The sequence below is a fragment of the Canis lupus genome, chromosome 17 (genome assembly GCF_011100685.1).
Source record: "Canis lupus familiaris isolate Mischka breed German Shepherd chromosome 17, alternate assembly UU_Cfam_GSD_1.0, whole genome shotgun sequence".
Taxonomy (NCBI): domain Eukaryota; kingdom Metazoa; phylum Chordata; class Mammalia; order Carnivora; family Canidae; genus Canis; species Canis lupus.
This window is the reverse complement of record NC_049238.1, coordinates 34,399,033-34,426,843: the sequence shown is the minus strand read 5'-3', so window position 1 is coordinate 34,426,843 and position 27,811 is coordinate 34,399,033. Positions and strand designations below refer to the sequence as shown.

The 27,811-nt window shown below is 38.1% G+C and overlaps 1 protein-coding gene across 3 annotated transcripts in view; it reads right to left on the bottom strand.

Moving 5' to 3' along the window:
• MTA3 (metastasis associated 1 family member 3) overlaps nt 1-27,811 on the bottom strand; it is a 174,042-nt gene that overhangs the window by 50,074 nt on the left and 96,157 nt on the right. For all 3 annotated transcript variants that reach the window (XR_005372374.1, XM_038561356.1, XM_038561357.1), the window contains exons 7-9: nt 22,115-22,217; nt 18,573-18,672; nt 1,051-1,239 (exon numbers count right to left, since the gene is read on the bottom strand). Coding sequence is in view for 2 of the 3 variants with exons in the window: in XM_038561356.1 (XP_038417284.1) it covers nt 1,051-1,239; nt 18,573-18,672; nt 22,115-22,217 (392 nt within the window). In the remaining variant the exon portion in view is untranslated. The remainder of the gene's footprint in view (nt 1-1,050; nt 1,240-18,572; nt 18,673-22,114; nt 22,218-27,811) is intronic.

Below are 27,811 nucleotides of genomic sequence, written 5' to 3'. Positions count from 1 at the left end.
AAACCTGAACAAAAATTCTAAAGCTGAAGAATACAATGAATTAAATGAAAAATGCCACACAGAACACCAAAAACACATGATCAAGCAGAAAAAGAATCTGGAACTCAAAGACAGGTCATTAGAAATTATCTGGTTAAAGTGGAAAAAAAAGGAAAAAATAAGTGAAAGAGTGTATCCAGTTAGCAGAAGGAAAGAAGCAACAAAGGTCAGAGGAGAAATAAATGGAAGTATAAACTAGAAAAACAACAGAAAAGACCATTGAAAATAAGAGTTACTTTTCTGGAAAGATAAACAAAATTGACTAGCCAAAAAAAAAAAAAAAAAAAAAAAAGTCTGAAATGCACTCAGAAATGAAAATAAGGAGACAATACAACTGATAGTGCAGGACTACAAAGGATCACTAGAGACTACTATGAACAATCACACACCAACAAATTGGATAAGCTAGAAAGGATGACTGTTATAGAAAGCTATCCATGGACTTCTCAAATAGAACTTTCCCCATTTCAAAGAGATTATAAGTTTAATTAAAGAGAGCAATTCCACAACTACAAAGACAAGAGGAAACACATAAGTGCTTAAGTAGGTAAGATTATCTAGTACTTAAAATGCAAGTAAGATACCACATATCATTAAGAGGAGTCAAAGACCAAAAACTCCTAAAGCAAATTTTCCTACTCTGCTTGGTACAGGTTGTTTCCATATTAAAGGTCCACATCAAGTTCAGGCTCAACAATTAGTCATCCTACTAATATAAAAATATAAAAGGTCTAAAGGAGAGTAACAAACTCAAAAAGCAGAGCTCAGAAATAGTGCAAATGGTGAGAAAAACTATCCATATCTTAAACTTGAACTCAGAATCTCCTAACCCTGGGTCTTATAATTACTTCCCCAAAGAAAAGTCAATTTTCTCCCTCTCTAAGACTAGCCTTCATTCCACAGGGAGCAGGTAAAAATTACTAAGTCACAGGCTTGCTAAATGGTTTACCAAATTCCCGATAAAGACAAAACACTCTTATCCCAACATTTTATTTGCAATTTTCTACTTACGAAATCTTGACGTATGTCATTGAAGTCTTTGCCATATTTTTCCAGGGCCTCTTCAAATAAACTAGCTTCAGAGGCTGACCACTCTTCCATTTCATCTCTGCATAAAACAGGTCCTCCAACTGGTACTAAGACACTAATGGCACTGCTCAAATCATAGCTGTGCCTATACAATGTATCCATAGCATGAAACTAAAGAAAACAAAATGGAGAGAAAAGATAGCCAAAATGCAAATTTCCTAGGTTATTTAAAAACAGAAATACTAAAATGTGTGATGCACTTAAAATTAACACTAATACACTCAACTGTTTTTTAAGTAACAAAATTAAGAAAAATTTAAACATCAGATTACTTACAGTATCACTCATTGCTTTAAGAAAACGGTGATTTGTACCTTCTAAGACGTGTATTTTTAAAAATGCAAAAAATAAAAAAAAATTTAAAATGCAATCATTTGTCATAGTAACCTAACCATGAAGATCCAGAGCCTCTAGGTGTTAAACTGGGAAGCCAGTAAGTTTCATCATCCTCTTGGTTAACGAGTACCAAAATCACTTCAGCTACTATACAGGGCTGGCACAGCCTTTCTTGACATGGGGAAAACAGAGTATGTACCAGAGAGAGAAAAAAAATATTCTCAAGTTGGATTAAAAGAATGATGTCCTAAGAATGAGAGATACAGAAAACAGTGGAATTGAAAATGATAGTGACACCAAACAAAACTACACATTCATGTTAAGCAAAACAAAATTAAAGTACATATCCATGTGAAAACAGTAACGTGGTTAGGATTTTGTAAGACCAAGAACAGATACCCAGGCTTGCTTGGATTGGTTAGGCTGGGGTAGGTTTCCTACAAATTTCAAGAGACAGTGATATGAAGAGTAATTTAAAAGGAAGAAAGACAGATTTCTTGGCTTTTTGCAAAAAAAGCCAGATTTCCTGGCTTTTTGCAAAAGTACCTTGGGTCTAGCTTACTTAAAAAACATGCTTCAGGGGATTCCTGGGTGTCTCAGTGGTTTGGCGCCTGCCTTTGGCCCATGGTGTGATCCTGGAGACCCGGGATCAAGTCGTGCATCAGGCTCCCTGCATGGAGCCTGCTTCTCTCACTGTCTGTATCTCTGCCTCTCTCTGTCTGTATCTCTCATGAATAAACAAAAAATCTTAAAAAAAAAAAAAAAAAAAGCTTCTTTTCAACAGAAGCAGTGAATAAACTTAGGTCTCAAAATTTTAAGCTTTGAAAAACCTCAAATGGTTTTTCTACCAGAGAGAAAGAGATTCACTTGTAGCATATATGCACATTTGTATGTGTAGCAGGAAAAGAGCAAAACAGGATGCTCTGCTCTGCTGTGTCTGGATAAGGTGTGGCCCAGATTTGATTGGCAAGGGGATCAAATTCTTATCAAGAGAGAACTAGTTCTTTTTTTCTTTTTTTAATTTTTATTTATTTACAATAGTTACACACAGAGAGGGGGTGGGGGAGAGAAAGAGAGGCAGAGACACAGGCAGAGGGAGAAGCAGGCTCCATGCACCGGGAGCCCGACGTGGGACTCGATCCCGGGTCTCCAGGATCGCGCCCTGAGTCAAAGGCAGGCGCTAAACCGCTGCGCCACCCAGGGATCCCGGGAGAACTAGTTCTATTTAAACTTTCTAACACATGAAAGCAAGTCTTGCACCTTGTATACAAAGCATCTTCTGAAATTTTCACAAAATGGAGATAGCATCACATCAATTTGACAACATGTTTCTTAAAATTTAGCTTATAAGTGAGTTCCCTATACATATAAGAATATAAAATTAGGGCAGCCTGGGTGGCTCAGTGGTTTAGCGCCGACTTCAGCCCAGGGCATGACCCTGCATGGAGCCTGCTTCTCCCTTTGCCTGTGTCTCTGCCTCTCTCTCTGTGTCTCTCATGAATAAATAAATAAAATTTAAAACATATATATAAAATTAGCTCCAGTATCAACTAACATCTACTAAAAAGAATTATTGGCTACAGCATGCATTAAAAAGATATTTACACTGTGATACATTAAGACATTGAAAAAGGGTCTAGAATAGGAATTTGTTGATAGAACTAAAGATGGGATTTAAGATCTACAAACACGTTTAAGGTATGTTAACTTACTGCTTTAATAAGGATTAACATCTCTCTTAAATAAATCACTGGATTCCACAAAACAAAGGCAAGTAGGAATTTCATTTTCTATTCCCCAGGTATAATCACACTGACCATGTATAGTGTCCTTTGCTATATGTGTCACCATTATGGAATAATAACTTCAGTTTTCAAAAGAATTTCTTCTCACCCTTCTGCCACAAGGGTTACAAAAATGTTAGAATTGATCTTTATTCTTTGCCTGTGTTCTGCAAACTTCAGAATCAATTGAACTCCACTTTTTCTAGCTAATCTCACTTGACAGATTCAGCAGTTTAACAGATTCAGCTAAACACGTTTACATTGTCCCTGAAATTATTATTTGTAGATAACTGATCTATGAAAGTGAAAACAAAATCCAATAGCATTTAGGGATCCTTTCAATTAATAATGTATTACCATAAACAATTATTTTTGAAACAAAATTTACAATGGATAACAAAACTGAAAAAGATACAGTGATATTCAAAATCAATAATTATATAAATGAACTGTGCTGCTGAGATTCCTCAGGAGGTAGAAGTAATTTTTATAATTAGCAGGTGCTCTGAAACCAAAAGTCACACAATTAAGTGAGTTTTTCTCAGCTGATATTATACCAGCCACTCAAAGCATGAAAGGATATTCAGTCTTTTGTTCATGTGATATGAATGAAAATACTTTTCTTAGAGGTACTCTTAAAAATGATAGGCTATTATTTAATAAGGTTTCAAAGAACCAAAGCAATATCATAGCCTTTATAAGTGATTAGGACCATAATCTGAAATGATTAAATTGTTTCAAAGGTTCTGTTCTTTACAGAGTGTTACTGAACACTGAAGTATTTGCTTTCAGAAGACTAACTCCTGCACTGTCACAAATCAAATGGAAAGAATGGGTTCAACTTGTAGCTGACCGGAGACTATGAAACCCCCAAAGCCCACTTTAAAACAGCCCAGAGGAGAGTATCACCATGATTAGTATGTGCAGAAAATAAACATCTCATCAGACATATGCATTGTGGAATCCCTAGGGAATAATTTTATTGAAATTGATGACCAACTTCACAAAGGAAATCGGGATCACATGATGTGCTAGGAGTCCATATTAACCTCATTTTTCTGACACACATAGGTGGCTCCTTTTTTTTTTCCCCCAGATTTTATTTATTTATTCATGAGAGACACACAAACACACACACACACACACACACACGGGGGGGGGGGGGGCAGAGAGGGAAGCAGGCTCCATGAAGGGAGCCCGACATGGGACTCGATTCAGGGTCTCCAGGATCACGCCCTGGACTGAAGGTGGTGCTAAACCGCTGAGCCACCCGGGCTGCCCAGGTGGCTCCTTCTGAATTAGTTTTATATAGTCTGATCTTACCCTAAAGAGCTCTAAGTAAAACATAGACAAGGCAACAAGTGAAGACTCTCAGAAACAGACTAAGATACAGGAGTTTGATGTATGACTTATGGTTTATCAGTAAGATAATAAAAATTCCAAGAGCTAGATATGTAAAAGAATACACTGGCTGATTTCTTTCTTTCTTTTTTTTTTTTTTTTAAGATTTACTTATTTGAGAGAGAGAGAGCACACATGAGCAGGGGGAGGGGTAGAGGGATGGAGAGAAGCAGAGAATCTCAAGCAGACTCTGCACTGAGGGTGGAGTCCTACACAGGACTTGATTCCAGGACCCTGAGTCAAAATTAAGAGTTGGTCACAGAACCGACTGAGCCCCCCGGGTGACACTGGCTGATTCCATTTAGATGAACTTGGAGAAAAGTAACAATCAATGGGAAGAGAAGTCAGAATAATGATTTCCTCAGAAGCAGGGGATTGTGGTATGGGGTGGGGGGAATCACTGACTGAGGAGGGGCATGAGGTAATCTTTTGGGATTCTGGTAGTGCTCTTTATCTAGATTTGGATGGTGATTATAAGAATGTATACATATATATATATATATATAAGTTTAAAAGCTCTGTACCTAAGTATACTTAATACACTTTACTGTATGTATATCTCGATTTAAAGATGAAGAATTTAAAGACTAAATGCAAAAAAACTGAATATCTTTCCTCTTAAATACTTTGCAAAGATACCATGTTTTTAATAGAGATACAGATACACAAGACAAGATCCATTCAAATCTAAATTTAAAAAAATCATAAGAACTAAGCACAAGCTGTTCTCTCTGCCAAATAGTGGTGAAGGTGTTGTCACATTTCATCTCATTCATAACAGATGGAGATGACAAACAGAAATATTTTAGGAGAAAGACTGACAATGAAATCTTGGCAGTGAAATTCTCATCTTTTGTTCATTAAGTAGAATCACACTATGGTAGACTGGATTATTATTCAGCAAATATTCACTCCCTCCCCTGGACCTCCATAGGAGAGTATACTTCCATTCCACTGATGTTGTGTCTGTCCACGTGACTTGACTGGCAAGTAAGATATTCAAAATATGTGATATAATAGAGCCTTGACATGTGTTTGCATGTCTGGACTTGCCCTCTTGAGCTATTGGCTTTTGTCAGCAGAGGATGAGATATGCATGAAGTAGATCTGGACTCTTCCTGCAGTTTGGCACCTAAATTGGCCTGGTCTAGTTCAGCAGAATCCTAGACAATCTGCACAGAGTAAGAAATTAATGCTTATTATAAGCCACTGAAACACTGGGCAGTGTAATAAATCTGTGTTTTCCCTTTTGAGAATAAAGAACTTATTCACTCCGTGCTAGATGTGCTGTGGGAAGATAGCCCTTCAAAACGTCCCATGGAAGGCAGCCCAGGTGGCTCAGCAGTTTAGCGCCACCTTCGGCCTGGGGCGTGATCCTGGAGTCCCGGGATCGAGTCCCACCTTGTGCTCTCTGCGTGGAGCCTGCTTCTTTCTCTGCCTGTGTCTCTACCTCTCTCTCTCTCTCTCTCTCTGTGTGTGTGTGTGTGTCTTTCATGAATAAATAAATAAAATCTTAAAAAAAAAAAACCAACAAAACGTCCCATGGAGTTGACTGAGGCCTTCATTCATACAGCATCATAGCCCATCTTCTTCTTCTGTTCAAACTTGCCTCTTTCCCTTCTCTTCTACTCCTAATAAATTTCCTACATACAGATCTCCATCTTAGAATCTGTAGCTACATGCTACAGCCTGTAACATGTAGCATTATTTTGGCCACAGCTAACTGACACACGTATATATTCAATCCTAACTATTGATTTGCTCAGTTACCATTTTATAATAACTTCATAAGTATACCTCAAGCACAAACTATAGCATTAAGAACACCAAGTCTATTTAAAAATTAATAAGCATATGGTTTTTTTCAAGGAGGTGAATATAAATTCTTATGAGTAAACTGTAAACCATGATCAAAGCAAAACACTTTATATATAAAAGAGAAGTATGCCATCCATTCTCCATTTTTGCTTCAGTGCATAGTACTCAAATCAAAATCCCTCATTCATCATAAAATTTGTTAAGACATAGTCGTCATTCACTCAAATCAATCTATAAGACACCCGGAGTCATGTCCTTATTTTAAGTCATATCTTTTGAGTAGTATCACAAGAAAGCTACATGGGTGGCAAGGCCACAGTAACCCTATGCCCTAAATGTCATTTGCATGAGCAGAACTAGGAATTCTTCCCCATCCCCCGGGTAATTCTAGACACCAACCAGACAAATATTTATCAACTGTGTGAGGACAGGCAACCAATGCAGGCAAGGGGAGGCTAAAATAATTCAGGAAGAAGTGTGACAGGTAAGCTTCCATACTGACTTGAGCTTTTACCTTGAAGGCATTTTCTAGATTGCTACAAGACAGAAGAGATAAAAACAAAGTTTCCTTTTTACTAGGCTGAGTTAAAAGTAGGTAAGACCTGAGGAGTAAAATCCTATGGAGGTTTATATTCCAGGCCCTAAAGGAAATCCCAATATATTAAAAGAATTGGTATCATACATGCTCTTGGACCACAACCCCCAAGGCAATTAAGATAAATTTATGAACTTTATTTCCTTGGAAATTAACTCACAATTAAAAGCAAAATTATAAAGTAAATTAAGAAATACTTAGAACCAAGTGATAATAAAAATATTATATAATCAAGGTATACAGGTACATTTACACTCTTAAACACTGATGATGGAAAAGTGAACAAAGTTGATGGGCTCTAGTCAGTCTTAAAAAGCTGGAATGGGAATATCAGAGTAAATCCAAAGAAACATAGAAGGAAGAAAATAATAAACAGTGAAAAAAACTAAATAGAAAACATATAATTTAAAAAATCAACTAAACTCTTATTTTTTTTAGATAATAAAAAAGAAAAATCAGGCAAAACTATCAAGGAAAAAAAGGGAAATGACACACATAAACATTATCAGGAGATTTACCAAATTATTCCGATGAAAGAATAAAATGAAAACTTACATTGATAAATTTGAAAATTTAGGAAATTTCAAAAATTTCCTGAATTAACTGATCAAAATGAACTTAAGTAGAATAAAAACTTATTCTAATTATTAATCAAATTATAGCCACAAGCCAAACTAAGAGACATTCTACATAATAAATGCCATGGTTATGAAAGACAAAGAATGAACTGTTCAGGACTGAAGGAAATTAAAGCAATACGACAACTAAATGCAATAAATGATTCTCAAGTGAATCTCTGACCAGAAATTTTTTTCTTTTGTTATAAAGAACATAACTGGAACAACTAGAAAGTCTCACTAAAGCATTTAGACTAGATAACAGTACTATAATACCACTCATTTATTGCCTTATGATATATTTAGAAGGAAGAATAATTTCATGTTTCATATTTTTTTTTACTGCAGTGATAGTCTTATTAGTTTTATTTCTAATTTACAGCCTTGGAAACATGAATAATACTCAAGTTTTAGGAAACTGAGTTTAAAAAAAAATTAGGAACTCTCAGTTAATTTTATATTCATTTTGAAGACTATTTCTGATATAAACTAATATCCAAAAGGTTAATCTAAACATTTCGGTATTCTACAGGCACCTGCGTGGCTCAGTTAAGCAACTGACTCTTGGTTTTAGCTCAGGTTGTGATCTCAGGAGTATGAGATTGAGCCCCACATTGGGCTCCGTGCTTAGCTTGAAGTCTGCTTGGACTCTCTCCCTTTCCCTTTGGCCCACCCTTAGGGTCTCTCTCTCTCTAAAATAAATAACTCTTTAAAAAAAAAAAAGATTTATATATTCTGCTTAGTAAATGTTCCTTTAAATGTTGTAAGGACTGTGATTTGCACCATCTTCAAACTCCCAGTGCCCTCAAGGCCCTATATGAAATAAGTGATTTCAACAGAACTCACAAATGAAGAGAACAAAGTAAATGATTAATGGCTAGCATTTTTTATAGAGTTAATACCTGAAGAATAAAATTACTGTTGGTTAAGTCAACTTTCTCTTTTTAGGAAAATAAGTTAATCAGTTTTTCCTGTTTTTCTAATGGGAAAAATTTTACTGTAAAAATTATAGCTTGTTTAAGGGGAAGATTTTTAAATCATATAATCTCCTTGTAACATTATATTAAAATGGAGTGCTTGGGTGGCTCAGTGCTTAAGCATCTGACTTCAGCTCAGGTCATAACCTCAGGATCCTGGGATGGGGATCCCTGCTCAGCGAGGAGTCTGCTTCTCCCTCTCCTTCTCCTCCTTCCACCCTATCCTCATGGTCTCTCATTCTCAAAAAAAGAAACCCCCCCAAAAAAACAAAAAAAAAAAACAACCACACCCAATTACATTAAAATGTATGACTGATCATAATCTAATGACTATATTCAAACTTGATAATCTACAATGACAGTAAATATGGCATGACAAAAGCCCTTTTAGACTATCAATAATGCTATAAAATCAGAAGAAAGTAAGTGAGATTCAACAAAATTGGAAGGAAAATGTATCATTGTTATCATCATCTCAACAAACAACTAGTATTACTAAGCCCTCACTGTGCCAAATAGGATTTTAAATGATTTACAAGTATTACCATGTTTAATTCTCAAATTGATGCCATATGGTAACTCAGAGCTAGACTTTTCCAGAGGCTGGAAAGAGGGTGCCAGAAATCTTGTTCAGGACACTGAGACATGGTATACTCTCTCTCCCAGTGAGGACACAACCTCAAGAGCCAGAAGAGCCAAGTATTTGTGAATATTACCTTAAACAAAGGCGTATTAACTGTCCAGTGTAATTTTCTCTGGAATGTTGATGGAAGCGCAGAAAGACTTGTACCATAGCAACAAATCACTTATCTTCTATGCAATCCAGGCCCCCAATTTCATAGAGAGTTCTATGCCTCTCAGAGAATCCAGGTGCCCAGGAGAAACTACCCTGAGGCATGCTCTGGGGAGCCACTGTAGTTCCATCAAGTTCTAGATGCTTAGACATATATACCTGCAATTTATGGACATGTGTCTGTATACCCTCTTCTTGTCAAGAGGTAACCCCCTAAGGCAGCACAGATATGTTTTATATTATTATTATTCCCATTGCAGATGCTGCAACTCAGGCACGGGGATGTTAAATAACCTGCATATGGTTAAATAAATCATGAGCTATAGATCCAGGGGAAAACTCATAGAATCATAGAAGTATCCATTTGTACCCCCATGTTCATAGCAGTATTATTCACAATAGCCAAAAGGTAGAAGCAACCGAAGTTTCTACTGACAGAAGAATGAATAAACACGATGTGGAATACATGTATGATAAAGTATTATGCAGCCTCAAAAAAGGAAGGAAATGGTGACACACATTACAATACAGATAAACCTGAAGACATTATGCTAAGTGAAATAAACAACATACAGAAGGGCAAATATTGTATGGTTGCACTTATAAATAGAGAATAGTCAAAATCACAGCAACAGAAAGTAGAATGGTGGTTGCTAAGGGCTGGGGGACAGGGAGTTATTATTTAATGAGTACAAAGTTTCAGTTGGGGAAGATGAAAACATTCTGGGGATGGATGTTGGTGATTGCACAACAATGTGAATGCTTCATGCCAGAACACAGTACACTTAAACATTGTTAAAATGGCAATTCTATATTGTGCCTACTTTACCACAGTTTCTTGTTTTTTTTGTTTTTTATTTGACAGAGAGAGAGCAAGCGCACAAGCCAGGGGAGCAGCAGAGGCAGAGGAAAAAGCAGGCTCCCTTCCCACTGAGCAGGGAGCCCAATGTGGGGCTTGATCCCAGAACTCTGGTATCATGACCTGAGCCAAAGGTAGATGCTTAACCGGCTGAGCCACCCAGGCACCCCATTACCACAGTTTTTGAACAAGTATATCCAATGTCTAAAACATTCTATAATTCCTGGTCTTTAGACTGTGTATGTTCAGCTCCAGTGACACAATGAAATGAGAATTCAAATATAATCACTTAGTGATGAGATGTATTCAATAAAGATTTATTAAAATCTAAGTAACATTTTAACAGAAAAACCTACTCCAGTGACCGATTTCAATAAGAACCTATTGTCTTATGTGTCAGAAATAGAAACTAATTTAAATATCATTCTCAGATATTTACTGAACACCTAGAATATATACCAAGAACTATGCTCAGTACTGGGAAATCAGTAGCATGGAAAATGAGGATACAATCACTCTACTAATGAACGCTACAAGCCAGTATGTAAGGAATTGGAAGAAGAGAGCTAGAGATACACATTAATAAGATAATCACAAAAATAAATGTCTCATTATAAATAACTACCATGGAGGAATGTGGTTGGTTCTCTACATGAGCACATCACAAAGTTAACTGCCTTAGATGGATGAATTAAGCAAGATTTGAAGAAAGATGAAGTGTTATGGTGGGGCTGTAAGAGCATCCAGGCCAAGGGAAATGAAGTTGCAGAGGTCCTGTGGCAGGAGGCAAACCTCAGAACCAAAGGAAGGCCACAGTCTGGCTGGGTCCCAGAGGACACAGGGAGTCAGGGCCAGGGACTGGACAGAGTGGCCAGGCAAAACTCCTCAGTTTTTTTTGACTGTTTCAAGGATCTGGGTTTTTCCCCTGAAAGCATTAAAAGCCACTAAAAGGATGTAAGGTAGGAGATAGCAAAGTCAGAACTGCATTTTAAAAAGATTAGATAGAAGAATTAGAGATGTTCCAGGATTTAGTCTCCTCCCTACAAAATCAACACAGTCTGACCTTTCTCAGAACCAGACTCAGCATCACAAAGTCTGTCTCTAGTACTGATTCTGTCACTAATTAAATATGAATCTTTATATAAGTTACTTGACTATCATCTCTAATATTGTCTATCCTTGAAGACTTCTAAGGCCCTGGAAAACTCAAAAAACTCTTTCTCAGATCCTATCCTCCAACTTGCTTTAGTCCTCAGGGTCTAAGGAAAAGAGAAATCTAGTGCCTATATAATGACCTGTTCTCTGAGACTGAGGCTCCCTACCAATGCACATGGCATTCCGTCCCTCCACATATAGGGTGCAGACCACAAACAGGAAGTAACAAGGTAGGCCTCCCACCAACTCCCACTCACTGACCACTTCGGGGTTTACTTTGTTCTAAGGAATTCTGTTTCCACAAGGGAGGTCAACATAGAGTAAATGGATTTTCTTCCTTTGCATATTGTACAAAGTACACTTTACATTTTAATGAAACAAGGATGAAATCTATAAAGCCTCCATGACTTCAATTTTTTAACAATTATAAATCTTATCATGTATCTTAAGACTAGCAGTGTTTGAAATTCAGTCTAGCTATGATTTTAATAGATCTCAAAACAAGGACGTCAGACCTAGTGATCTGCAGGCAGCTTAATTATCTGCTCCCAAAACACTACAGGTGATTCGACAAGTAGCATACAGAGTCTAGGATAAACAGATGCTTTGGATTATGAATGCTGAAAGCCAACTGTAGTCCTTACAGGAAAAGCCACAAAGAAAATGACCTAGACCAGGCCAACTGAGTTGTAGCAGTTCTATAACCCTTCTCTGCAGTGAGAGGTCTTCAGATACAAATCTGGGTACATGATGGAGATAGGTACAACTGATCTATACAGACCTGAAAACATTGAAAGAAAAAATAAGAACCTGACTCTCCAATTCAACAGAATGATGAATCTGATTTGACTGAATGGCACAAAACAACTTGCCAGCTTTCCATATGATCCTTTTGGAAAACAATCTGTAAAACTCATATTATCGACATATAACTAATCAATATTTAGCCATTCCACTCACTTCAGTAGTAACACCCCAGGTTCTAATATGTCAACATCAAAGTAGAAGGCATGATACTACAGGGCAAACAGGATTCAAGGTGTAAGTCATTGCATCTGAAGTAACAAAGGACATAGAAAATCTTCCTGATTTTGTGACTTCTGAAAGATGTCAATTTTATGACATTGAAAATAATCTCAACACAAGAAGAATATATAGAAAGGTCCAAGTACAGGGGATCCCTGGGTGGCTCAGCGGTTTGGCGCCTGCCTTTGGCTCAGGGCATGATCCTGGAGTCTTGGGATCGGGTCCAGCACTGGGACTCCCTGCATGGAGCCTGCTTCTCCCTCTGCCTGTGTCTCTGCCTCACTCTTTCTCTACGTCTCTCATGAATAAGTAAATAAAATCTTAAAAAAAAAAAAAAAAAAAACAAGAAAGAAAGCTGAATCTTAGAGTAGTCTGAGCATGAAACCAAAGCATTTCAATGTTGCAGACAAGAACAGATCTTCTGTGGTGCCTAATCCAAGACAGACAACAACAAAGATTTTTAAAACCAAGTCATTTTAACCGAGTAAGAGAGAAGAGGCGATCTGGGAGAGAATTCTTTAGTTGGAGTCAAGAACAAATCAAATCCTGTCTCTGAAACCAGCCTTACAAACAACAAACTGCAATTTTCTGAGCCTCTGAGTACACTTCTGCTTCAAAAAGTAACAATTAGAGTAGTAAATGATTTAAGATAATAGAAAGAATACAAAAGTGGCTTCCCAACTGCTAAATACCAAAGGAAACAAAACATGAGAAATGAAAACACTGGAGGGTGTGAAAACCCTGCCTAGAATGAGTATATAAGCAAGTACGGCAAAAGATACACACAAAATGATGTTTTAACTAATTCAGGTACATAGATTGTGTTCTCTTTAAAATGATTTTTTAATAAACGGCCTTTACTGATAGAAACAAATACTGAACCTGAAAAACTCTGCCTTCTTCCAAAAGAAACTCTCCTGCTGTCCCACCAGTCACCACCAGTGGGAAGCAGAGAGTTGCTATAGCGGGAACCAAAAACCTACACACCTGCTCTTTACCTGTTCACACCTATCTCCAAGAAAATCAGTCCCAACTGTCACAGAGCTCTGTACCATATCTTGAACAGGCTTGCCCCTCTCATTCCTCAGACAGGGTAAAGGGAATCTGCTGTACTACAACAGGGAAAGCATCCCCAGTTATAATCTGGGAAGCAGTATCTCAGAGTTAAACCACAAGAGACTGGCTATATAAGTAACAAGTTTATCACACAATATTTAAAACAAAACAAAACAAAAAACCCTTTCCAGATTTTTATAATGATATGAAAAGGTGTTCATTTTATACTGTTAAGGAAAACATGGTGGGGTAGGCAAAGTAGTAAACTCCAATTTAAATGACTTCCACTATGTCCTAACAAGAAAGTTCATGTGGGATTTATCAGCCCCCCCCCCCTTTTTTTTTAAATAATGTAGTGCTTGTGCAGGGACAGACAGATCAACAAGACAGAAGAGAATAGGTCATATCCAGAGGCAGACCTGAGCATATCTAAAACTCTGAAATAAGAGAGGAAGCATTACAAAATCATGAGGAAACAACCAATTCAATAAAAGGTGTTGGGATGTTTATTTTCCATAGGGGGAGAAAAACACAATTAGACTCCTATACCTCACTCTACTTTCAAAAAATAAACTCCAGATATATTTATAGTCTTGAATATGAATAACATTTTAAAACTATTAGAAAATAAAATAAAATAATGCAAGTGAAGAATGAACAAAGGATATGAATCTAAAATACAAAGAAGAGGGGCGGCTGGGTACCTCATCAGTTAAGTGTCTGCCTTCAGCTCAGGTCATAATCTCAAGGTCCTGGGATTGAGCCCTACGTCAGGCTCCCTGATCAGCAGGGAGTCTGCTTCTCCCTCTCCCTCTGTCCCTAACCCTGGTATCTCTTTCTCTCAAAGAAATAAACAAAATATTTTTAAAAAATAAAAGTAAAATACAAAGAAGAAAAACCCTGCAGAGCCAAAAAACATAAGAAAAGTTGCTTAATCTTATTAAGAAACACAAATTAAAATAAAATTAGGGATCCCTGGGTGGCGCAGCGGTTTGGCGCCTGCCTTTGGCCCAGGGCGCGATCCTGGAGACGCGGGATCGAATCCCACATCGGGCTCCCGGTGCATGGAGCCTGCTTCTCCCTCTGCCTGTGTCTCTGCCTCTCTCTCTCTCTCTCTCTCTGTGACTATCATAAATAATAAATAAAAGAAAAAAATTTAAAATAAAATAAAATAAAATTAGAGGGCAGCCTGGGTGGCTCAGTGGTTTAGCGCCGCCTTCAGCCCAGGGCGTGATCCTGGAGTCCCGGGATCGAGTCCCACGTCGGGCTCTCTGCAGGGAGCCTGCTTCTCCCTCTGCCTTTGTCTCTGCCTCTCTCTCTCTCTGTGTCTCTCATGAATAAATAAATAAAATCTTTTTTTAAAAAAATAAATAAATAAAATAAAATTAGATAAGCATCAGCTTAGTAAAAATTTTAGTATGAAAAAACACAATGTTGAAGACAATATAAGAAAATGGATGAGAGGGACGCCTGGGTGGCTCAGCGGTTGGGTGCCTGCCTTTGGCTCAGGGCGTGATCCTGGAGTCCCTGGATCGAATCCCACATCAGGCTCCCTGCATGGAGCCTGCTTCTCCCTCTGCCTGTGTCTCTGCCATTCTCTCTCTCTCTCTCTGTCTGTCTCTCATGAATAAATAAATAAAATCTTAAAAAAAAAAATGGATGAGAAAGGAAAATACTCATTGACTGCTTGTGGGATTATAAATTTATACCTCAGACTATAGAATAGCTTGATTGCATTTGGTCAAATTTAAAGTGAGCACTGCCCTATGAATCACTATGAATAACTATTCCAATTCTTGTTCTGGCTGAAAGCTCACATACATGCTTATAAAGGAAATGTGTTGGAATTTTCAATGAAGCATTATGGGTAGTAGCAAATGAAAAATGTTTTTAAAGCACTCCAGATGTTCACTGTACATAAATAATGTGGTGTTACATTCCATGAAGGAGTACTACAAATACTACCCAGTGGTTAAAATGAGTGAAGTGGGTACGTGTTTATTGAAATAGCTAGATGTCAGTAACAGGCAAAGAGCAAAATGTCACAGAGTAAATTGAAACACATGCAAAACAATCTTTATGCTGTTTTCAGACACACAAATACACAGTGAAACTAGAAAAACAGACTAGATAAATAGCAGATCTGTTATACTGGCTGCCTCTTGACAGGAGGCAGGGGTGACAGGCATCAAAGGTACAAAGGGAGGGTGCAGAAGAGAACTAGGGAGAGACTATTAGAGACTCGGTATTATAATGGTTGAAATTTTCTTTAGTCCAAAGAACTAAAATACTAACGTTTGTTTAGGTGGCATTATGTGGAATTTTATTACATTATCTTCTGTACTATTCTGTAATTTGCTGGTATCACTGTTTATAATGCACAAAGAGTAGCTGAAAGGAATTATTACAAAATGGTAAGAATATTCTACTCTGGGTGAGGAGAACAAAGCTTTGTTTTGTTTTTTTTTTTTTTTGGCTGCTGCTGTACTAAATTTTGAAATTTTTCAAAAAGCATACATTGATTTTAGAATTGAGAAAAAAATCTCCTTGAACAGGAGAAAAATACAAGTGGTGATTAGATTCCATACAGTTTTGGACTGTATGGATCTACTGACAGGATTTTGAAGGTTATTTTACAAACATGCAACTTGTACTCTCGCTCCTTCAGTAATGTACTCTAAAAAACAAAATATAAACCTATTGTAAGACCCCTAAACTTTTATATAAAATATTAATGTACCAATGGAGAGAACAAAACTTGCTTCTATAAACAACAATCTAGTCTCTGAGAATGCATAAAGAAAGATGCTCCATAATGGCTACAGAGTATTAATGCTTTCACCATCACCTATGGCATAAGAAAGAAAGTCTTGTAAGAAACAAATGTGATGTACATTCCAGTGTGAGTTTTTATATTATTGTGGTTTTTATATTATTGTGGCATTTTGTGGAAAGCATTTCAAATTGGAATATAACCAGAAAGTCATAAAACCTATCATTGTATTCCATTCCATCAGAAAACAAAATTGATGGGGATCCCTGGGTGGCTCAGAGGTTTAGTGCCTGCCTTCAGCCCAGGGCGTGATCCTGGAGTCCCGGGATCGAGTCCCACATCGGGCTCCCTGCGTGGAGCCTGCTTCTCCCTCTGCCTGTGCTAGTCTCTCTGTGTCTCTCATGAATAAATAAGTAAAATCTTTAAATAAAAAGAGAAAAGAAAGTTGAAACTTTTAGGAGGAGACTTGGGAAAACCTGCCAGTACCCTAAGTGAGAGGGTCTGGGTTAACATTTGAAGAACTTGAGACAGAGAGGAATGGTCAGATTTTGGATACATTTTGAGGGGAGACATTTTTAGGACTTTTGGTGCATTTTGTTTGGTAATGATTATGGCCTGAAAAATTTAAAGGAAGACATGATTGGATGATGTATTTAAGTTTATACTATAAAACTTTGAAAGATACATTTAACAGAACAGAAAACAAATTATTGCTCACATTTTTCTGCATATTCTGGGCAAGATTTGCATTTGCGGTCATCAGCAGCAGTGCACAGTGATGATTTAAAGAAAATAATCAGAAACTGGTATTCAAAAGAGGCAGGATAGATAATGTAGTGTCATGAGTGATGCTCTAACTAGCATCAAATAAACAGTCTTGGGCAGCCTGGTTTAGCTCAAGCGGTTTAGCGCCACCTTCGGCCCAGGGCATGATCCTGGACACCCAGGATCGAGTCCCACATCGGGCTCCCTGCATGGAGCCTGCTTCTCCCTCTGCCTGTGTCTCTGCCTCTTTCTGTCTCTCTCTGTGTCTCTCATGAATAAATAAATAAAATCTAAATAAATAAATAAACAAATGGTCTCAGGGAACTCCAGAGGCAAGATCTACATTAATAAACTGGTTGTAAGGAGACATGGTATTATGGAGGGGAAAAAAAGGAAATGTTTATTACATGTAATAGATATTGGTCAAATAATTTAACCTCGCCAAATCTCAGTTTTCTCAGACTATGCTTGTCTCAACGGGCTGTGGTCGTCAAATACAGAGTCACTTCTATCAACAAAAACCTCCAAGTCTACTTTGCTGGAGGGTGTAGAGAAAGAAGCCAAGTGCCAAGTTCAATGCCTGGCCATAGCGGGCATCAGTGGTATCAACTGAAATGGAAAGTTTCATTTGATGATGAAAGGAAAAAAAGAAACAGTCTAAGAAGAAGCAACCATAATGTAATGAAATAATGCACAAAAACAGAACTTCTTTTGGGGCGCTGGGTGGCTCAGTTGGTTAGGAGTCTTGGGATTGAACCCTGCATCTGTCTCCCTGTTAAGCAGGCAGGGAGTCTGCTTCTCCTACCCCACCCTCTGCCTGCCACTCTGCCTGCTTGTGCGTGCTCTCTCTCTCTCTCATTCTGTGTCAAAAATAGTTTTGAGGGATCCCTGGGTGGCGCAGCGGTTTGGCGCCTGCCTTTGGCCCAGGGCGCGATCCTGGAGACCCGGGATCGAATCCCACATCGGGCTCCCGGTGCATGGAGCCTGCTTCTCCCTCTGCCTGTGTCTCTGCCTCTCTCTCTCTCTCTCTGTAACTATCATAAATAAATAAAAAAAAAAAAAAAAAAAAAAAAAAAAATAGTTTTGAGAGGTGGTCAAGTCCACTGAAAAATATCTGTAAAGCATTATATACGATGTACAACAATTTAGGTACATATATAGACTACAAGAAAAAAGCACACAAGTGAAAAGAAGATGGGTCAGAATGTTAAACTGTTTTCCCCAGAATATCCTTTTACTGTTTCATACCTATTCCATCAACAGTCATTCTTATTTTGTCTCAGCTCACAAACATAAGAGGGGACTTAGAAATGGGATACCTTAACCCCAGTTAACCAATCAGGTGAGCCAAATCAACCCAGCAGTCAGCAGGGCTAAAAGCCAGAAAGCTCTTTCACAGAAAGCTCTCTCATCTATAGCATGCTACACTGGCTTTAAAATTACAGTAGCAAAGGACATAATAACACTTAAACTTCAAAAAGCATCTTACCAGGGTGATGTCTCGAGACGCTGCAGCTGCGCTCATATGCAAACTTGGCTGCCTCACAGAACTGCTGCAATCAAGGGCTCGAGCGAATGTCCCAACAGCACTAAATAATACACAAAAACAAAGAGGAAAAACTAAGGCTCTGTTATTTTTTTATATTAAAAAAAAAATACCACGCATTTTGGTAGTGCATAAAAATTGTAAAAGTCGGTGGTGAGGATGCAGGCGCCGGAAGCTGAGGTCTGAATGTGAGTCTCAACCTTGTCTCCAACGAACGTGGGGCTTTGGGTGAGATGTCCCAGTTTCTTCCTGTAAAAGATCAGTGCTGGCCAAGAAGAGCTCTACACTCGTCTCTCCGCTACAGTTCCTTTCTGGGGCAGGCAGGACTCATTTCCTTCTTGCTCTTGATGTGGTCATTCAGGGAGGATCTCCTGGAGTGGACTGCACTAGGCAATCTGCCTTGGGTACTTCAGAGATAGTGACAGTACACTGATGAAATCAAACTCTGCCTGCATCTAGCAGTCTCAGAAATTTGTCATCCCTAAGTACATCAGCCTCCAAGAGGTAATCCTCTAAATAGGCTGTAAGGAATTATTTTCCATGTTTTTTACAGTTGGGGCTCGTTTTGGGGCTCATTTTCTTTACAGGGGAAGACAGGTAAATTTATACAGGTAATTAAAAAAGATAGCTGTCAGGTGGATATGTGCTATGGAGAAAAAAATAAAGGAAATGGAGAAGAAAAAAAGTCAAACAAGTTCTTGGATGTTTAAGAATCAAATATCAGATAAAAAGTATCTTCTCTAAGATTTAAGCATATGACAAGACATTTTACTATATATAGGTCATTATAAGGATATTCAGAAACAGTGATTTGTGTGCCACAAAGAAGGGACAGATCTATTCTAAAATACCATGGAGTAAACAATTTCCTATTCAACTGTGCTCAAAAAATGAGAAGTAAATGAGCTGCAGAGTTTGACAATTACTGCAAAAGCAAGTTCTGAAAACTTTTTAAGCTCAAATTGTGAAATCCCAATAACATTTTTTCCTTAAAATGAGGTATCATCAATTGTACCAACCTCTTCCTATGAGGGCTCAAGATATAATAGGTTTCTATTAAAACAAAACAAAACAAAAGAGAAAACAATTACAACTTTTTTTCACTTAATGATTTAGAATGCCTACCCACAGATAAAGCATGAAATGAACATAAGACTTGCTGTTTGTTTTATTTTATTCCCTTCCCCTTGCTGTATTTTAAGCATGTTAGCTGAAGAAATTTTTAAATGCCCCAATTAACATATAACACATGTGCATAAAAGCACACACTGTACAGCTCTGCAGTAATAGCAAAGTGAATCCTTCCATGTCACTAACACCCAGGACAAGAAACAGAACACAGCAGCATCCCAGAAGACTCCTCGTGCTCCTTTCCAATCTGTACTCTCTTCCTCTTCCCAAAAGAGAACCACCATAATCAATTCCAACACCGTGGGTTAGTTTTGCTCATTTGAGATAATAAAAGTGTATACCATGCTCTTTCTACATCCAGCTTCTTCTGTTCAAAATTGTGTTTGTGGACTCACCCATGCTATTGGTTATAGCGTGTTCATTTTCCTTGCTATGGAAATGCTTGCAATGGAGCATTTCTTTGTATGATACCCCAACCCCACTCCACTCTGTTGTTGATGGAAGTCTGTGTTCCAGTTTGGGGCTACTCTGGGTAGTGTCATTAATGCCATCTATACCTTTTGGTGCACAGGTGTTATGTATGCATATCTGCTCAGTATACATTCAGGAGTGAAACGTAAAGGATATGTATGTCAGATGATTGCAAAGCGGCTATACCAACTTATACTTCCACCAGCACAATGAGTAGAGTGTTAGCTGCTCCACCTCTTTACTAATGCACTATCTTTTAAAATTTAACGATTCTGGTGGGATGTGCAATCATATTTGATTATGGTCTTAATTAGTATTTAGAAGATCTTTTTTAAAACAAAAATTGAGGGATGCCTGGGTGGCTCAGTGGTTGAGTGTCTGACCTTGGCTCAGGTCGTGATCCTGGGGTCCTGGGATCGAGTCCCACATCAGGCTCCCCGCAGTGAGCCTGCTTCTCCCTCTACCTGGGTCTCTCATGAATAAATAAAATCTTTAAAAAAATTTTTTTAAAAAGGTACCAGGTGCATCTCTTTGGTGTCTCTCATGCTGGCTTCAAGGAAAATGGAAACGTATGGCCCTTGGCAATCAGGAAAAGGAAAAAAACAGTGGAAATCAAATTTAAAACTGCAATGTCTATAATGGCCCAGATCTGAGTAACCTGTCTGGAGTCTCTAGGCCAGTGATTACACCAATGATTGATTTCCATTCCCAAATATTCAGTATCATCTATCTATCCACTGACTGGCTTCCCCAACAATGTACTTTAGGTCTCCATCTGATCACCAGTGGCTGCGTGGGTGCTAGAGTCTGAACCCTAGCCACCAACATGATGTGATTTCTGTGGAGACAGGCACTATGAACAGTGCTAAAGGTGGGCAGAGACCCTTTTTTCCTTTGTGTTACAATAACATTTCAACAGAAAATTAGAGAACATAATGATGACCCTCTAATCATGTCTATATCTACCTGATTCTAATATTTTACCATGTTTGGTTCATTCTTTAAGGAAATATTAGAAATTTTAGAGCCTCCTATACACATTCCCAGAACTCATACATACATATAATATGCATATGTACTTATATGCCCATTAATGAAATAAGACATTGTTTATACATTGTAAAACTTTTTATATGTGATCATACTGTGTGTATCCTCATTTAACATTGTTTTTGAGATTTATCTGTTATATATCCCTCTAATTCATTCATTTTCATTGTTGTAAAGTAATATTCCATTACTGAATATGCTTCACTTCACTTAATCAGTTGCTTGCTGGTGTACTCTTAGTTTTGTTGCAATTTCTTACTATTTACATTACTATGATAATTTCACTTTCCACTTTGCAGTAATTCCTCCATGAGCATTATTTGCCTTTATAATTGAAAAATAAAAATAAATTTTTGTTCCATTCATTTTCTTAAAGGGAGGTGGGCAAGCCAGTCAGGCAGCCAGGCTGAAAGTTCTCAAAGGAAAGCCATATGCTTAGCAATAGGCCCTACTCATATGCAGGTGCTTTAAAAGGAATTTGAGATGCATATTATTATTATTGACACCGGAATTATCCCTGTCTAGAGTAAAAGAGATAGCTGCTTTAATTAAAGATCTGGGATTTCAGATGTTGAATTTCATTTCATATTGTTCCTTAGTACTTAAATTTTTACAAGTAGCATTTATTACGTATCTTAATCAGTAAAGCAATAAATCTATTTCCAAACAAAAACTAATGATTAATCATATTTAGGAAAGGATGGGATACATATTTAGGTCTTCTTACGTAACTAGAAAAATAACACAACCAATGAGAAAAGTAGAATATATACATCTACAAATTCTTTTCTAAAAAGAAAAGATACTTCTTAACTCAATAGTGCTATACTTACCGTGCTACAACTAAAAACTGGTCAATCTGTCGATCTGTAAGTGGGCTATTTGGATCCCAAACTTTAACTTCCAATTTGGACTGTTCCCTCTCATCTGATTCTCCTGTAGGAGAACAAAGGAAATGGAGTCTTGTTACTTAACAAGGAAACTATCACATGTTTGACACCACATTCACAATGTAAGGTAAATGTTAATGGCTCTGTACATTCTTTCAGACAGCAGATGGACATTTTGTAAAGTGAACACTGGTAATAATACAAAGTATATGAGATCTTCATTTAGTCAGTAACCTGTATTTCCTGAGTACCCTGCAAGTGCGAAGCATGAAGTCTCATGCTGAGGGATATACAGACAAAAAAGAAAGCACTCTTGCCACAAGACACTTTCACTGTGGTAAAACTAACGCATAAGTAACTAAGATACAAACAGAAAGAAACAGATGTCATAAAGGACATACAGAACTGGCTCTAAGTGAGGTGCCTGGGTGGCTCGGTCAGTTAAGTGTCTGACTCGATTTCGGCTCAAGTCATGATCTCAGGGTCATGAGATGGAGCCCCAAGTCAGGCTCCCCACTCAGCAGGGAGTCTGCTTGAGACTCTCTCCCTCTGCCCCTCTCTAAAAGGAATGGATGGATGGATGGATGGATGGATGGAAGGAAGGAAGGAAGGAAGGAAGGAAGGAAGGAAGGAAGGAAGGAAGGAAGGAAGCTGTAAGATTCTGAGGATTAGAAAAATCACTTCAGACTAGTTAGAGAATGTCATGAAGGGGGTGGCATTTCTGCTAAGAACTGAAGGGTCTGAGGGATGCCTAGGTGGCTCAGTTGGTAAGTGTCCAACTCTTGGTTTCAGCTGAGGTCATGATCTCAGGGTCATAAGTTGAGCCCTGCATTAGACTCCACACTCAGCACAAATCTGCTTGGATATTCTCTCCCTCTGCTTCTCCCCCTGCTCACGCTTTCTCTCTCTCAATAAATAAAAAAATCTTTAAAAAAACAAAACAAACAAAAAACCCCCACAAGAATTGATGGGTCTGAGTGCACCACCAAGGAGAAGGACTTAACGTAACAAATGAGAATGTCAGGATGCCTGGGTGGCTCAGCGCTGAACGTCTGCCTTTGGCTCAGGGCCTGATCCCGAGCTCTGGGATCGAGTCCCACACTGGGTTCCTTGTGGGGAGCCTGCTTCTCCCTCTGCCTGTGTCTCTGGCTCTCTCTTTCTGTCTCTCATGAATAAATAAAATCTTAAAAAAAAAATAAGAAATGAGAATGTGAACAACGTCATGTGGCTTTAAAATGTGATAGAAAATCAGCTCATTTTGTCAGGAGCACATTAAGAGGAATGAGAAGAGAGAAGTAAGAAAAGAAGGTTACAAACATATTACTGAAGATTCTACGCAGATGTTATTTCAAGGTAATGAGAAGCACTAGCCTTTTCAGTAAGAGAGCGACGAGACCAGAACCAAACTTCGTACCTCACATTTAGCAATGCTTTAGAGAGCTACCTGATGAAGACAAAACATGTACTGACAGTGGCGGCACAGAGCAAAGAAAGACTAATGTAGCGGGGAGATTTCAAGTCTTTTTTTTTCTCTCATTTTTTTTTTTTATTTTTTATTTTATTTTATTTTATTTTTTTTTTTTATTGGTGTTCAATTTACTAACATACAGAATAATACCCAGTGCCCGTCACCCATTCACTCCCACCCCCCGCCCTCCTCCCCTTCTACCACCCCTAGTTCGTTTCCCAGAGTTAGCAGTCTTTACGTTCAAGTCTTGACAACTATACTGGCAGTGGGGCACTAACAGAAAGCAGGGATGCTAGCAGAGGTGAGGGTGGAGGGGAAGACTGACAATAATGTGGGATGCTTTGTTTTAGAAATCTCTCACAAGGAGAGACAACCGTCAGGTGGGACTCAGAGAAAGGTCAGTGAAGGAAAAGAGACTTGGGAGGCAACTGGGAGTCTGATTTACAGCTATGGATTTCTTATTAGGCTGGGGGCTGGGTTTGGCTTTGTTTTACTTTTGATCACTGTATCTATAACATGAGGCAGAGTGCTTTGCACTGACTGACAACTCTAAATCTAAACATTCCTGGCGACAGACAAACCCTGGCTATGAGCTTCTCTTGTGTTCAGTCCTGGTAAAAGAGCAACCAGGGGGCAGCCGCGGTGGCCCAGCGGTTTAGTGCTGCCTTCAGCCCGGGGTGTGATCCTGGAGACCAGGGATCGAATTCCACGTTGGGCTCCCTGTGTGGAGCCTGCTTCTCCCTCTGCCTGTCTCTCTTTGTCTCTCTGTCTCTCTCTGTGTCATGAATAAATAAATAAAAAATCTTTTAAAAAGAGCAACCAGGTATCAGCAGCTCAACAGGAGAAAGGGCACGGGGGAGGAGGGGCAGTCTCCTAAGTCAGCCACCACAGTCAGGGTAGGGCCTGCCCCCTGTTCAAAGGCAGGTAAACACAGAGCCAATCTCCACCCCCAACATAAAGAAGCACAGTAGAACAGAGCCAGTACTAGGCCAAAAAGATCCCGTGTTTGAAAGGATTTCATTTTTCATTGTTTGTGATTACAATTCTCAGTCGTCTAAGCCAAGACATTCAACATTAGCTCAGTTAAAAACCAAGAAATTCGCAAAAGGCATGAAACTTGAGAAAGTAGAATGACACACCTATCTTCCCTGTAATCTTCGAATAATAAAACTTCAGATAAAGATAAAAAAAGATAATGATAAAATGAAATCAACATTTGAAATCTGTATTTTTATATAACACAAGATGATTAAATGATGATACTATTCAGTATTAAGCCCCTATTACACTATATACTCCAAAATGGTTAAAACTGACATTTACTTTTCAAATTCAAGTTAGTTAGGTTGATACACTTCAGTCCCATCCATATATTCTGCGACATACAACAGAAAGAGAATTCAATAGAAGAATTCTAAATAAATTTGCTGCAAACAATAACAAAACATTCTTGGATGCATTCATACTGATACCTAAGATGCAGATAATACCATTGGATGAGAACAAAAACAGCAGCAGCAACAACAAAAGAATAAATACAGAAATGCTCTATATCAGTCACTCTCACTAATGAGAATTCCCCATATAATTACACTTTTATCACAGTATGATCACTTCTTCACAGGGCAAAAACTTTAAGAAACTCTTTTATAAACCTGTTGAGAATCAAAAAACAAAAACAAAAACAAAAAACCAAACCTGTTAAGAATCCATAAAACTAAATTCTCAGCTAAGCTAGCAGTAATCTTTGGAATGGCCTTATTATCTGTGGTATGAGCTAGAGACAAGACCAAGATTAACTTCATGATCTGATCATGTTCATTCTAGTCAACACAATAATCTCACTTCCCTCCTCCATTTATGATAATCATCTGAGCAATTCCAATCTAGTCCCACACCAGCCCATGGTGAGTCCCTGAATCCTTTTTGTTTGTTTGTTTTGAATCTCTGAATCCTTAAAATAGTATTTACCAACTAATTACATGAGTGTCTACAGTTCCTTATTTTTGCTTCGTAAGTTCTTCATAATTTTGAAAAAAATGTAGATTCAGTAATGATTTAAAATGTGATAGCCCTAAACCTCCAGCTGTATTTTAAGATTTCTAGAAATTATGGACAAGAAAGAAAGAAAATAGGAGAGGGAAAGGAGAGGAGAGGAGAGGAGAGGAGAGGAGAGGAGAGGAGAGGAGAGGAAAGGAAAGGAAAGGAAAGGAAAGGAAAGGAAAGGAAAGGAAAGGAAAGGAAAGGAAAGGAAAGGAAAGGAAAGGAAAGGAAGAAGAAAGAAAAATGGACAAAATACTTCCTCAGTATGACCACCTAAAGGCACATAAGGCTGTTCAAAGACTGAAGAACTAAAGCTGTATAGCACTCATCCTACAAGGGATATTCCTAGATAACTGGAAATATCCCTTGTTCTAAACACAATTCATTTTCTTTGTACCAATCATCAGAGTACTATACTTTTTTATATTAAATTCAGAAACTCGGGATCCCTGGGTGGCGCAGCGGTTTGGCGCCTGCCTTTGGCCCAGGGCGCGATCCTGGAGACCCGGGATCGAATCCCACGTCGGGCTCCCGGTGCATGGAGCCTGCTTCTCCCTCTGCCTATGTCTCTGCCTCTCTCTCTCTCTCTCTCTCTGTGACTATCATAAATAAATAAAAATTAAAAAAAAATAAAATAAAATAAATTCAGAAACTCACAAGGATGCCATTTGTCACTATTTTTATTTAATATTGTTCTGAAAGTTCTGGCCAATTTTTTAAGTTATGAATCAAAGGAATAATGAGTTACAAGAGACAAATAATATATATCATTTATATGTGAGATCTAAAAACACAAAACTCATAAAAACAGAGTGGAGGGCAGCCCAGGTGGCTCAGCGGTTTAGTGCTGCCTTCAATCCAGGGCGTGATCCTGGAGACCCAGGATCGAGTCCCACATCGGGCTCCCTGCATGGAGCCTGCTTCTCTCTCTGCCTGTGTCTCTGCCTCTCTCTCTGTGTCTCTCAGGAGTAAATAAATAAAGTCAATAAAATCTTAAAAAACAAAAACAAAAAGAGTGGAATGGTAGTTACCAGGTTACCAGGGGATGGAGGGTGGGGAAATTGAGAAGATTTTGTTTAGGGATACAAACTTCCAACTAGTAGATAAGTAAGTCCTGGAGATTCAATGCACAGCATAGTGCTTACTGTCAACAATACTATAAACTTCAAAGATGGTAAGAAACTAGATCTTAATTGTTCCCACAACAAAAAAGAAGTAATTATGTGATGTGATAGCAGTGTTAGCTAAGCTATGGCAGTAATCACACTGTAATATATAAATTCATCAAATCAACACATTATACACAAACTTACACAATGTTATATGTCAATTATCTCTCAATAAATTATAAAAAAATGAGTAACTAGAAAGACACAATAAGGGCAGCCCGGGTGGCTCAGGGATTTAGCGACGCCTTTGGCCCACAGTGTGATCCTGGAGACTCGGGGTCAAGTCCCGCATCGGGCTCCCTGCGTGGAGCCTGCTCCTCCCTCTGCCTGTGTCTCTACATCTCTGTCTCTCTGTTTCTCATGAGTAAATAAATAAAATCTTAAAAAAAAAAAAAAGAAAGAAAAAAGAAAGGCACAATAAAAATATGGCACCTCAAGTGCCATTCTAAAGAAAATAAAATGTAAAAACTATTATTTATCATAGCAACAAAATATAAAACACTAAGAAATAAAACTGGAGTTATATTTACATAAACAAATTACAACACTTTCAAAGAAGATAACCTGAGGAAAAAACAGTAAAGATTTAAAATTCTAAGGATATCTTTTTTGTACAAGTACTCTAATAGGTTATATTTCACAAAATTTAGTTTTGGAAGCCAATAAAATGACTTGAATATTAATATCCATAAATCAGATGGGATTAGGGGCACCTGCGTAGCTCAGTGGTTGAGCATCTGCCTTTGGCTCAGGTTGTGGTCCCAGGGTCCTGGGATCAAGTCCCAGATCAGGTTCCCCACAGGGAGCCTGCTTCTCCTTCTGCCTATGTCTCTGCCTCTCTCTCTCTGTCTCTCATGAATAAATAAACAAAATCTTTAAAATAAATAAACATAAATAAATAAATAAAATAGATAAATAAGCAAGCTGGATGGGATTATAATATATAGCAACAGTAATTAA